General features: G+C 55.5%; 1 protein-coding gene across 1 annotated transcript in view; it reads right to left on the reverse strand.

Moving 5' to 3' along the window:
• Window positions 1–8,523: 8,523 nt before the first annotated feature.
• Window positions 8,524–13,742, reverse strand: part of TSEN54 (tRNA splicing endonuclease subunit 54) — a 6,932-nt gene continuing 1,713 nt past the window's right edge. Inside the window, exons 6-11 of the mRNA XM_007454345.1 lie at window positions 13,214–13,266; window positions 11,528–11,629; window positions 10,697–11,343; window positions 9,961–10,021; window positions 9,530–9,646; window positions 8,524–9,025 (exon numbers count right to left, since the gene is read on the reverse strand). Coding sequence (XP_007454407.1) covers window positions 8,875–9,025; window positions 9,530–9,646; window positions 9,961–10,021; window positions 10,697–11,343; window positions 11,528–11,629; window positions 13,214–13,266 — 1,131 coding nt within the window. The 3' untranslated portion in view covers window positions 8,524–8,874. The remainder of the gene's footprint in view (window positions 9,026–9,529; window positions 9,647–9,960; window positions 10,022–10,696; window positions 11,344–11,527; window positions 11,630–13,213; window positions 13,267–13,742) is intronic.

Genomic DNA, 13,742 nt, shown 5'->3' on the forward strand with positions numbered 1-13,742 from the left:
TCGGAAGGGGGACCTGGTGGGCCACAACAAAGGGCTTCAGTTTGACTCTACTGGGAACCCCCTGACAGTCCTGGGCAGGGGCCTGATGTGGTCCGCCCTCCCCTCCCCCACCCCATGTCCCCCTCTGCTTGGCCCTGTGTCCATCTCCTCAGCCTCCGCACCAGCCCCATTCACTGTGGTCTCCGTGCTTTTGTCTCCACGTTTCTCTCTGATATAACCTTACCCCTCAAGCAGCATACAAAAAATCATCTTCCCAAAATCATCTCCCCCTGACCCCATCCGGACCATGTTCACTGTGCTCCCTCAGCTCTTGACTGTGCCTTATGCTAAAATGATGCCTAAAACCACTGTGGACTCGGGCACTCGTCTAGCTCTGTGGACGGTCTCCCCCGCCTTGTCGTGCTGGTCATTAAGCTGCTAAGAAAAATCAGAAGCAACCTAAGCAGTCAACAACAGGGGGCAGGTGAAGGGTGCTCAGCCCAACGGGGGAAAGGGTACAGTCATGAAAAGGGCAGGAGACGATGGCCATGGAAACATATGTCCAATGTATCCAAGAGTCAGGTAGAGTCTAATATTTACATAAGTCGACAACACAGTGGAAGGGTTATAGGATTACTGGTGATGCTTTTTCTTCTTTCTGTTTATCTGCCTCCCAGGCAGGGGAAATAAGAGGATCACACGGGAGGGGCCCAGGTGGTGGTCAGGTGTGAGGGCGGCCCTGTGCTCACAGTTGGCACTCAGTCCTGTTGGGGGATCGCTCCTGCCCCACCCACGGCTATGGACACCAAATGGGCACAGAGGCAGGGAGTAGACAGGTGGGTGGAACCAGCTGTGTGGCCTCATGTTTCAGGCACCCCAGGGTCCGGGGCGAAAGGATGTTACTACTTTGCAGGCTATGACCGGTGAGGCAGCTGTGGGCTTCAACAGGAAGGCCTGGGAGGGGCTGGCAAGCTCTCAGGTGCTGCATGCTTCAATGCCGCTTTTACCGCGAGGAATGTGGGGGAAGAGAGTTCAGGGGGCCCCCAGGCTGAGAAGCCCCCCAAGTCTGACGCCAAGAAGGGTCTGAGGCAAAGACTGGGGAAGGAAGGAGCTCCAAGGGTCCCGGCTTCCTGCGCTGGGGGTGCCACCTGGCTAGAGCACAACCCGTGCCGGGGGGGCTTCCTGAGAAGAAACACCTTCTCCATCCGCTGAACTTCTAAAGATTGCCCAACCTCGGCCTCCATTCCTGTCCACTGCGCCCTCTGTCCGTGTCCAGACCTACCTCTGAGCCGCCCTCCCTGCTCTGCCGGGCTCTCTGGTCCCTCGGCGGCGGGGTGGCGCTTAGGGTACAGGGCTGGCCGGGCCATGAGGCTTGCTGACCTGTGGCTGATTCGTACTCATTCTCCCCACAGGTCTGTGCCGCGTGCGTGGAGCTGGCCTGAAGAGTCCCCCGCGGGCAGCTGACCTGGCGATCCCCTTCGCTCTCACTGCTCTAATCATCCAACACTGTTGCCCGCCAGTGAAACATACCAGGGCCTAGAATTGGTCTCCCCACACCCTGATGCCCACCCTGGAAAAAAACAGGAGAGCTGCGTATTTGGCAACAGGCTAGCAAATTCACACCCTGTCTTCCCTTCCCATCCTCTGCTCAGACCCTGCGGCACGGACGCACATAGACCCTGCCCCCACCCCTGCATCTCAGGAGCTCAGGGCAGAGACCAGTGGAGGCAGAGAAGAAATAAGTGCAGGCGAGTGGGCTTGTCTTGGCTCCCCACTCTAAGCAGCAGGTCTGATTGTGTCACAGGGAGGAAGAAGGGGGGTCCCCAGAGCAGACGGCTCGTCCCACGCTGGCACTGTTTGGGGTGCCTGGGCTAATCTATCCCCAGGAGACCAAGGCTTGACCACGCTGCATCAGCCTGTCCTGCAGGTGTGTGATGGGCCAGCCCCCTAGAAGGTCCCTCCACAGCCTGGGCATTTCCACTGAGCTGCTAAGAGAGGCTACATCCGGAAGCAGGACTCTGGACATCTCAGGACCACGGGAGAGAAGGCTGTTGGAGCCACACTAGCACCTGCTCATGTTCACGATCTCCGGGAGCACGCACGGCACGAGGTGCAGTCCCAGGCTCCCCACAGCCGGCTGCTGCTTCCCACAGCCGGCTGTTGCTAAGCTGCCCTCCCTTCCCCGACATCCTGCGTGTGACTTTGGCCTCCGTCTGCCGGGTGTGAGTAGGCCCCTGCACCTCCCACGGCGGGGAGTGTTAAGAGAGGGCTGTAAGCAGCTGGGGCAGCTGCTGACCCTTGGGCACCTGTCCGTCCCAACTCAGATGCCCACGGCTGCTTTGCCAGCGCCTGAGTTATCCCGGGAAACCCAATCTCCCAGAGGCACCGGGCAGCCCCTTGCCAGCAGCTTAGCAACCAAACCTTGGCAGAAAGGGCACCTCTGTGGAGGTGGGACTAAAACACAGAGAGCGAGGGGGTGGGAACCACAGAATTGTTGTCGCTGCTGTTGTTAGGTAATAAAAGGGATTGAGAGGGACTGTGGCCAGATGCTACTTGAAGCACTTTACAAGCATCATCTCATGTAATTCTTACAGTTACTTACGAAATAGCCAATTCTGAGAGCTATGGAGCCCGGGCAGTAAGAGTCCAAGTCCCAGTCTGAACGCCAACCAGGCTGCAGACCGTCTGCTCAGTTCAAGCCTCCCTCCCAGGACAAAGGGGCTCGCCAACAGCAGGCTGGATGGGACCACCTGGGGTCAGCAGCCAGAGCCTGACATGGCCCTCCACCCCTCACTGTCCGTCCCACGGAGCCACAGGCCAGTCCCACAACCCTGGGAGAGCCCTCCTGCCACCCCCAGGCTCTTCCTGCAGGGTGGAGTGGGAAGTTGGAATGCGTGCGTTCTCCCCACATCCCCATCCTGGGGGCCTCAGTCCCCTTGTGCAATCCAACACCAGACTCTCTACAGGGAAGTGACAGACTGGATGAGGTCAAGCACAAGGAAAAGCAAAGCAGTTCTGGGGAGAACACTGACGACTTGCCCGGGGTGGGCGTGGGTGGGGGTGGGCAGGCTGCCTGGCTCATCCCATCAAGCTCCATCCCACAGCCTCCGACTTGCCTCAAGACTTGAACGGCTGGCTGACCCAAGCAGCTTCCAGGCTATGTAATCTCCAGGAGGGAGGGACCGGACCCCGCCTGACCTGTCCATGGTTGTATCTCCAGTGCTTAGTGCCCTCACACCTGAGAGGCACCCAAAATTTATTTAAAGAACTCCCTCACCTCCTGCAAGTCTGTGCTGAAATGTGACCTTTTTGACGAGGCCCATCCTGACCACTGTTTAAAGTTGCAACCTGCCCCCCTCCCAAGGGGTCTTGATCTCCGGCTTTAGTTCTTACTCTATAGCTTGTATTGCCTTTTAACAGATTATTTACTACGTACATTCATTTCCGGTCACTCACGCTTCCCATCCTTTAGAATTTGAGTCCTGTGATGGCAGAGACCTTTGCTTGGTGCAAGGATTATGCCTGGTGTCTAAACCACACCGCACACACAGAGGCACCAATAAATACTTGTTGAATAAATGAACAGCTGGGACTGAATGGGGATCAGGTAGGCAAAGGTGTTCTCCAGTCAGGAGCCACTGACCCTAAAGAGTACTGGGCTGGGGCCCCACGGGGTCCTCAGGGAACTTCCCCGTCCTGTTCTCAAGTCTCTGACCAAGGCCAGGGCCATGTGCCTATCATGCCTGACATCCTGCTTGGGGATACCCTTACAGGTCCTGCCTCAGCCCCAGGCTCCAGGACACCCAGCTCCTTGGCAAGTAGATCCAACAATAACATTATTTACTAGAATCAAACAGTCCTGTACCCAGTCCCTCTCATCAAACCCTGCGAACACTGAGTCGGGTGTCTCGAGAAAAGTCTCCTGTCTCTGCTGAATTCCTGAAGGGTACAGTCAGGTACCTAGCAGCTTCCCTGTCCCCACGCCCAGAGGAGCCTCTCCTAGCTCACAAGAATTCACTGTGGTTCCCGGGAAGGGGCAGGGGAAGGAGTAGGGTGACTCTTCAAAGGACCAGTTTCCTCTGAGAGGCAGAGTGGGGAGGGAAGGCCACCCCCAAGGGAGCTGGGCAAGCCCCATGCTGACAGGGCACAGGGAGAGGAGGCTTTCCCAGGGGATCCTAGGGAGCCAGGGCTGGAGATGAGCGAACAGTACTGGCGGCCCTACTGGGGGCCGCCCATCTTCCGTCCCATGCCCCGCTTCTCCCTGAAAACTACTCCTGGGCAGGGGAAAACAAAGTTGCCAAACAGACCTGGCATGCCTCAGGAGACCCAGGGGGAGCCCTGATAGCGATATCGCCTGATGAGATAAGAAGGCCTCTCCGAGCTGAGTACTCAGGATAAGTGAGTCCAGGCAGCCAGTGCTGCTCAAGGCAGCCAACCCAGGAGCAAGGGCCATTGGCTTCTCGGGCCTCCACCCTGGCCCCCGATTCAGGTGTCTCAAAACCCGCCTCTGACACGTCAGGCAGGACCCTTCAGGGAACACCACATTGCCCCTGGAGACTCTTGCCAGGGATGCTCAATGTCTCCAATGTGGTAGATAGGGGGTCACAGACTGATGGCAGAGAAGCCAAACTTTCCAGCTCCGTGTACCATTTTCTCTATGGGAGGGAGGGTCCTGGGGCCAGGAAGTCCTGGCAGGAGAGGATACCCCTTCCCTAAATGAGGTTGAAAGGAGGCACTATGGAGTTCACAGAAAATCTCCTTAATTACAACAGAGCAGTGCAGGAATGTGCTACCCCAACCTATCCGCCCACCAGGGTGCAGAATGTATACAGCCAAGCCTTCCCCTGAGCAGAAAGCAAAGCAGATTAGATTGTACACACACACTCCTCCCAGGAAAGGCCTGCCAGCTGGGGTCTGGCCGTTAGGCCTCACTCCTGGCTTTTCCAAGGAACAGCAGAAGTCCCAAGGGCCACTGGAACCCGAAGTGAGGTTAAGGAGAGGCCACTGCCCTCTACCTCTGCTCTCCAAGGAGCAACATCCTCATTCTAAAAGTTCTGATCTCCAGAGGCTTTCAGAAATCAGGATTTCTGGACAGAGAAGCCAAATTCCCTCACAACCCGTCAGGCACACCCAAAAGACCCAGGCATCTGCCCAAATTGCCGCAGGTGACCCCACGCTTTCTATGCCTCGTGGGGACACTAAGCAGCCCACCCTCACTTGGTGCCAGCTATGTGCCAGGCCACACGCGTTTATGACATTTTTCATCCTCTCATCAACAACTGTAAAAATAAGCCTTGCTGAGGTTTGGTTAAGTGACAGAGCCAGGGTCATCCAGCAAGAAACCGGCAAGGCACAATTCAAAACTACACCTGAGTCGAAAGACACTAAAAAACTTAATGAGCACTATATCTGAGGAAAGACTGTGAGGCTCGAGGGAGAAGTTTTTTTCTGTCTTATTTTACACTTTCTAAAACACTTCATTTGCCCCAATGGGCTCCTATTGCCTTTTTTATTTTTTAAACCAATGAGGTCATCTAGGATTAAGGGACTTTTTCTTTCTTTTAATGCTATTGTGCATTAAAGCGCTACTAAGTACTAAGTCACTAAGTTATTAAAATTATATTAATCTGGAACTTCCCTGGTGGCGCAGTGGTTAAGAATCCACCTGCCAATGCAGGGGACACGGGTTTCGATCCCTGGTCTGGGAAGATCCCACATGCCGCGGAGCAACTAAGCCCGTGCGCCACAACTACTGAGCCCGTGTGCCTATAGCCTGAGCTCCGCAACAAGAGAAGCCACTGCAATGAGAAGCCCGCGCACCAACAAACAGTAGCCCCTGCTCACCGCAACTAGAGAAAGCCCACACACAGCAACAAAGACCCAGTGCAGCCAAAAATAAATAAATTAAAAATATAAATAAAAAATATATATATTAATCTGCTGCTAAAGGGGATACTCCATTGCCTCAAGGAAAAGTAGGGATGCAGGATGACCCCAGACCTTGGAAACACTGCCCAGTGGCTCCCACAGACAGTGACCCAGTCTAACTTCAGAGAATAGGAGCAAGCACTGGTCAGAGCCCCCAGAGCTAGGTTTGAGCCCTCACTGACATAAGTGAGCACTGGGGGCAGATAGTTGAAGAAAACCAAATCTGAATCCCCTGTGCATAAAATAAAGAAGTTGGACCATTCCCATGCTTCAGCTCACAAAGACCCAGACTGTTCCTCAGAAGCCACTTCTGACTTTGGCTTCCCCTGGGCTGGGCTAGGGCTCTTCTCTTCTGCTGCTCTATTCCTCCCACCTGGGGTTTCCTGTCTCCCTGACACACTCCTCCCCTCCCTGCTCAGAATCCCCTCTGCAGCCTGACAGGACCTTGAGTTGTAAATTCTGCAGAGGCTCCCTAGAGCCCAGGTTAAGACGCCCTGCATCTGGCACATGGATCCCCATGGGAACGGCGCCGAGCCTACGCCCCGCCCACCTCACCCAAAGCTCACCTGTCTCAGGTGAGAGCCTCAGGAGGCCACACCACAGCTCTCCTAGTTACAGTCAGTTCTCCCCACAGCCAAAGCTTGGTGTGTCTGTGAACCGTCCAGCCTGAGCAAGCCAAGAGCAAACTTTGTACACTTTCTTTGGCAAGACGGTATTTTTCACTTCTTGCCAAGCCCCAGTGTCCCGCAGCGCAACCCAACCCCCGTGGTCTTGGAAAAGAGACTGGGTCTCCGTAACGTGCCCTAAAGGTATCCAAAGCCGCCTGAGGCGGAGAAAGGCCCCAAGACCCAAGTCCCTTCCGCGGGCTTCCTGTGTCCGGGGATTAGGAGGCACAAAGGGCCGGCAGGGAGAAGGCCCAGATGGCAGGAGCAGGGGCTAAGCCGCCAACGTAAAGCGCTCCGGCCCCCGCTCGCGGAGAGAGGGCCACTCTGGAGACGCGCGTCGCCTGCCTTTCCGGCCAGGCGCCTTACACGTGGGGCCCGAGACCCGGGGACTCCGTCTCCGCCCGCAGTGACCCTCGCACCCAGCCGGGCCGAGCACCTGTTTCCCTGCTCTCCAAAGCCAACACTATTGTGCAAACCCGAAACCCAAATTCTGTAATCGCGGGCGGATCAGGCACAGAAAAGTTCCCAGCGGCATTTTCTACAGGTGTCTTTCTCCCAGACGAGCGGAGCGACGGGATCCGGAGCGAGGCGAGCGGATCGGCGCGCAGCCCTCCCCGCCCAGCCCGGAGAAGCCAGGGGTCCCGGCCCTCCCCTGCCTCCCCGCCCCGAGTGGCGGGCGCCCCAAGTGGCGGGCGCCCCGAGGGGGCGGGCTCGACTAGGTGGGTCCCAGCCCTCACCTCACCTGGAACTCCAGGCCAGCCCCCGTCCGAGGCCTCCGCGTCCCTCGGCGCCGGCCGCCGGCTCCGCTCGCTCCGTCGCGGGCCCACGGGCTGCTGGGCGGCAGTCTCCTTCCTGCTCACCTCCGGCGCGGCGAGCAGGGGGCGGAGCCGCCTCTATTTACATAAAGGGTGAGCCGGCCGGGCCCGCGGAACCCGGAGCGCAGAGCCCCAGCGGCCCGCCCCCCCCCGGGCCTGGTCCCGCCCCCGGTAGCGCAAAGCCTTAGAGGCCGAGCGCAGCGCGGGCGCCCTCGGGGAGGGCGGGGGCCGTGCTCCGGCCAATCCGCGGCTCCGTGGACCCCGGGGGCGGGGCCGAGGCCCGCGTGAATATGTACGAGGCACTGCCGGCCCGCCCTCGGCCTCACCTGGGCGTACCTGATCGCAGGACACCGCGCCGCGCCCAGTGTCCCGCCGCCTCCCGGAGGAGGAAATAGTTCCCGGAACGCGCGGCGGCCCCGGGCCACCTCCTAAGCCCGGGGAGCGGTCCCTCCCACAGCCTGGCCCCGAGCTGTCCCGTTGGGAGGGGCATAGCCCGGCCGGCTCTTCCAGTCCGTGTCCCTGAGAGCAGACCCCAATCAGAGAGGGTGACCGGCGAACACAGGGCCAAGTTTCGGGACCCAAGAACTAGGTGGTTTGGGGACTGGGGCGTCGCCGAGGCGCCTCCTCTCTGGGCGGCCCCCAAGCCTGGACCTTCCTCCGAGTCATCGGCAGCAACAGCGACCGGAGTTTTCACGACGAGGGAGGGGGTTAGGAACGAGGAGAGACGGGAGCAGAAGGGGCGCGGAGGCCAGGCCCGAGGCCTGGGCGTGAACTGCACGCTCCACCGCACAGCTCAGAAAGACTAGGATTCAAGCCACACCGACACGTTGCCTCTCGGCCGCCCCTCTACCCGGACCTGGCTGCGTTCAGGGAAGGACCAGTGGAATGCCATCTTCCCTCTTCGGACTATCCTTCTGAAAGCCAAGCTAGCTAGAAGTCAGTGACTTCCCAGAGAAAGGGTCGGGTCGCATTCCTTCCCTCCCGAGGGCTGCTCTTAGCTCTAGCACCAGAGGACACAGCACTCTCTGTGGGTGGATACAGCAGGGGTGAGTGCCTGGGGGCCAGTTCCACGGACAATGGGATGGTGGGTAGGAAGGACTCGTCCAGTATATCCAGCCACTGCAGAAAAGGGATCCATTTTTTAATGGCTTTGGCTTTATCGCAAGAAGCAGGCACCCTCTCATTTAAAGGCACGGAGTCCTCTCTTCTGCCCCGCCTCGCTGGTCTCTGAAATCTAGTCATGAGTTCCAAGGGGATTTACTGCAAGGCAGCAGTCTCAGGCCTGGGGCATGGAAGTGCTGCAGCAGCCAGGTAGCGGGGGCAAAGCTCCCCTCTCCTGCAAGCATCAGACACCCAGGGCCAAGGCCCAGACTAGCCTCTGAAGCTACAGGTCAGAGTCTGGGTGTAGGAGGCAACTGAGATGGTCCCTGAGAGCAGACAGTCCGGGTTCCTCAGAGCAGACCCCAGGCCCTGCCAGAGCTGCGTGGTCAGTGCTCCAGACCCCTGGGTAGCGTGAAGTCCCTGAAGCTGTAGAAGGAGATGTCTCCGTGATCCACCAGGGCAAAGATCAGAGGAACATCCCCGCTCTGGTAGGACAGCCGCTTGAGGGTGCAGAGGTCTGGGACTGGCTCATCAAATCTGTGAGAATCAAGGTTAGACTGAGACCTGAACAGAGCCCACCCATAGGCTTTGAGAACCCAGGCCTCTGAGGCTCCCAGGAAAGGGCAATTGTAAGACAGCAGTTGGTACAAGAAGTCTGGCCCCTGGGCTCTCCTGTCTGCAAACTGCACGGCTCTGATTAAGTTGTCCAAGTAACACCCAGAGCCCTGGTTGGGTAAGGGGACTAGGAAGAGTAAGGTTCTGGCCACTCTTGGCCTGGAAATCCCTCTGATTCACATCCCTTCTGCTGGGTGAGCCTGGGACTAAAGTGGCACAGGAGAGAGACTACTCGAAAATGCCAGGAAGGAGAGGTGAGGATTGGGAAGCCTGGGTTCCTGTAGCACTAACTGGCTATGGGGCCTCTCTCTGGACCGCTGGTTCTTCTCAGGGACTGACGAACTAGCCAGGGGCATGGAGAGGAGGTCCAGCTGGTTTACGAGAGAACTGGCAGCAGCCCGGGGGTAGTGCTCACTGGTCCCGTACCCACTAATGCACATCCGGACATAGGGCTTGCCAGGGTTATTCTTTCGGAAGGCGGCCACGGCGTCGGCCTGGTAAACATCAAAGCTGATCTCCAAGCCCCCAGACTTCTCCACCAGCCTGAGGACAGAGTGAGAAACCTTAGGAAACAGGGGCTCTCCTCCCCCATCTTTTCTTTCCACACCACCCTTTCCCTCCCCCAGTTCCTCCAGGGGGACTAAGGAGGGACGGCTACCTTATCTGAGAACCTGGGGAAAAATCTACTCTTGTCTCTCACTCCTCCCTCTCCCCTAGATATACATGAATATTAGCCAGGGTAGGGGTCCCTAGAATGATTCCCCCAGCTCATGCCCAACTTCAGGAGTAAAATCCCAGCTGCCAACTCCTGCCGGCACCCAAAGTACTGTGGAGACAGGCACTACCTGGAAACTCACCGCGCACCTCCATCAGCAAGGTGTGTCGTCTGCAGCACAGAGATATGCTGAAGGACTGTGGCTACAAGGATGGTGAAAATAAGGCGTTGGTGAGGGGAGTCAACCATCCAGACTCCCCCTGACATTTCTGAATCTGCCATCTAGTTTAGGGTTGCCAGATTTAGCAGATTTCTTTTTTTTAGTATAGGTATGCCCCATGCAACTTTTGGAATATACATATACTAAAAAAATTAGTTGTTTATCTGAAATTCAAATTTAACTGCTCTGACAACACTACTCTAGTTACTTACAACTCACCATGTTCCCATTAAGGACTGTAGTTCTGAATTCGTTAACACAATTCTTGCCTATTAGTTCTCTATTCTTAACATGCAGGGCATACAAGAAGCCTTCTTTTTATTTGACCAATATATCACCCCCTTGTTCTCCTCTGACAGAGGTGGGAGAACAGGGAACCACAACCAGTTGGTGGCAGAGCCACTCCACATGCATCTCGTTTATGATTTTAGGGATGTGGTTGTAGTTTTCATTCCTCCTCGCCTCTCCTTGGGCACCGACTTGCCATTTCTAAACCTTCCCACCTGGGTCTCTTTGCTGCCTCCCAGAATGGACTATCCTTGTGGGTTCCACTCCACTGACAGCTCTCTCCTCCCCCATCTTTCTTAAGCCTCCATCAGTTGTGGTCAATCCATGCCCCTTTCAAAGTCTTGTGGCCTATGGCAGGATGAGGGGGTACCTGGGGAGTCTGCCTGACTGGGACTTAGCAAGGGCGTGACAGGCTGGTCCCACAGGTGTGGGGGGCGGCTCTGGGTCTTCTGCAAGTGCCGCCTCTGCAGCAGCTGCTTGTACTCCTGCCAGCTGGAGCAGCGCTGCACCTCGGGATCCGAGTTTACATCCTCCCGGAAGTGCTGGGCCTCCTCTGCCTGTTGCTCCCGTTCCCGCCTGGAGAGCTTCTCCTTCCGCTGGTTTAGCTTCTGGCACCAGGACTCAGCGTCTGTCTCCCGCCCTGCCACGTTGGCCGGGAGCAGCTCTGGGGCGGGGGCAAGCAGGAGGGTATGGCGACTATCTGAAGCCATGTTGGGGAAGGAGATCTGCTCAAAGTTCCAGCGTGGCTTGCAAGCCCCCTTGACCCCGTTCTCCATTTTGCCACTCTCCTGGCTGCACCGCACCCCCTCCCTGGCCAGCCCAGGGCAGGGCTCCAGGGACCCCAGAAGCTGAAAGGGGCCCATGGGGCCCTTTACGGGGCTTGACTCCTGGGATGTCTCCTCTGGGCATCGGCTGTTCTGGTTTCGGGGAGGTGGGCTGAAGGTTGCCAGGCTCTCGGATGTCCCATCCACCCCCTGCAGGGGGTTCTCCAGGGCCTTGGGCTTCTTATTAATTGACCTGAGGGACGTGGGGAGGAAATGCAGCACATCTGCTCCTGACTGCTGAGGTGCACGCGACCCACACGTGCCCTACTGCCTCCCTGAGCCCAAGCCCAGCTCTTAAGCCTGGGCATTCTCCAAGGCCCAAACACCAGCACTCCCTCAAGGCTCTCCCGCGGGAGTGGCCACGTGGGGAGCATTACTGAGAGCTGGAGCTCCTCCTCTTCCTCTTGCCATTCCGATCCTCCAAGCGCAGGACACTGCCATCCAAGTTCAGCTGCCTCTCGTAAGGGGACAGGATGGAGCTGTGGGTGAGAATGGGGCAGGCAACAGATCCACCTCCTCAGTCTGGTGCTCCCCGTGGAATGTGTGGGGGACTGGCTCAGAGTAAGTCATGGGCCAGGGGTAGAGCCATAACCAAGGGCTAAGGCCCCAGGCAGACCTGCACACGGGGTATGTGGGGGCAGACACAGGGGCCTGCCCATGCATCTTTGTCCAGGCCTCTGGGTCTCACCAATGGCACCTTTGAACAGAGGTTCCCTGAAACCAGGGCTCCTGAAGAGCCAGCAATAAATAATTAATCCCTAGTGAGAAAAATCAGGAGGACGAGAAAACTTGGAAAATCAAGAAAAATGAAAATAAAACCCATAGATACTACTGTAACGTTGTTCCTTACAAACACACATACTGTCTTTCTAACATTGTTTCTTACAAACACGATACTGTCTTTCCCCATGTTTCCCCCTCTCAAAAATGACATTGTGCTAACATACTACTGTGTGGTCTTTTTTTACACTCAACAGTATATTATGGACATTATTCATTCTTCCCTGCCATGATTTTTTTATGGCTGTGAGGCTGTACTGTCCAATATGGTAGCCCTAGACAAAAGGGGCTATTTAAGTTAAATTTAAATCTATGAAAATTAAACAAAATTAAAAATTCAGTCCCATGGTTACACAAGCCACGTATACTGGCTAACACAGACACAGACCATTTTTATCACTACAGAAAGTTCTATCAAATAGCGTTGCTCTAAGGGATAAACTTTAATCTGTGTGACCACGCTTTCCCTGTTGAGCTTATGGTATGTTTCCAAGATCACTGATTTCGCAGAGTGATGGTGTTTCATGTAAGCTCCCCACTAAATAAAAGTTCTGTGGGGGCAGTGATTTTGCTCTCTGCTATTCCTCAGCAACCAGCATAGGGCCTGGCACCCAGTAGGTGGTCAATAAATATCGTTGAACAAATGACTGAATGAATAAACACGTTTCACAGGTGAACTTACACACATATCTGTGACTGTTTCCTTAAGATATGTTCCACTTTCAGGAATTAAAGGATGTGCTTGTTCTAGAGCATTTGTGACATACTGTGAACCTGTAAAGGCTGTACCAGTTTCTCCTCCTGAGTCTGAAAGTCTCTGTGGCTCTTAGCTGTGCTGGATTACTAAGGTGTTGATGCTCAGAAGACCCAGAAGGAAAGAACATTTAACCTAGCAAAAGGAATGTGAAACCCTACTCAGCTGTTAATTCCTCACTTGGTCCTTCATTCATATTTTCACTTAACAAATCTGCTTGCACAAATCTGCTACTAAGTGCCAGGCACTGTTCCAGTACTGTATCTCCATTCTCACGCTGAGCTGTAGGTGCTCAGTTGTTATCTGTGGAGTGAACGGGCTGAAGACGGGGCTCAATCTGATAGCCCAGGATAAGGTGAAATGAGCCAGATTTGTCCCAACATGCTTCTCAACAGAGCACCTCCAGCCTGTTCAGAAAGCTGCAGTTCCCCAAGGATTCCAGGTAAGGAGAGGCCACTTTCTACTTTGGGGCCAGTCAGCCAGGTTCCAGGACTAGAATAAATTCCAGGGAAATAAGATAGGGATTTACCTTGCTCGGAATCGTCGAAGCACATAGCCCAGTCTCTTCAGGTGACTGAAGACCTCAAAAGATAAAAAAGTAGAGGTCAGACGTCCAGTTTTGAAAACAAGTAGTTTCTCCAGACAGAAGCTATTCACCACACACCCAGATTCCAAACCCTGGGACTGGTAGGACCATACTCCATTATAAACGCTTTCCCCAAACTAAGGTCTCAAGTCTCTGAATTCCCGTCTCTCACTTACTTTACTGTGGGCACAAACGACATTTAGCGGTTTCTTAATTTAAACACAAAACCCAAAAAGCTAATAATTGATGGACCAGGAAAGAAACTACATCCTAGAATATTCTGATACCAAAGCTGTCACCAGTGAAGCTCCTGACTACAATAAAGACAACATAGCAGAAGGTGGTGGACACCTGGCCGCCCCGCAGCACCTCCATAGGTGGGTGGGATGGGGGCAATAGTCTTTGGATGAACCACATGTTCATCCTCGTGTCCCTGTATCCATATCTGAGAGACGTAGGCAGGAATGCCCCC

The sequence above is a fragment of the Lipotes vexillifer genome, unplaced genomic scaffold (assembly GCF_000442215.2).
Source record: "Lipotes vexillifer unplaced genomic scaffold, Lipotes_vexillifer_v1.1 scaffold518, whole genome shotgun sequence".
NCBI lineage: Eukaryota > Metazoa > Chordata > Mammalia > Artiodactyla > Lipotidae > Lipotes > Lipotes vexillifer.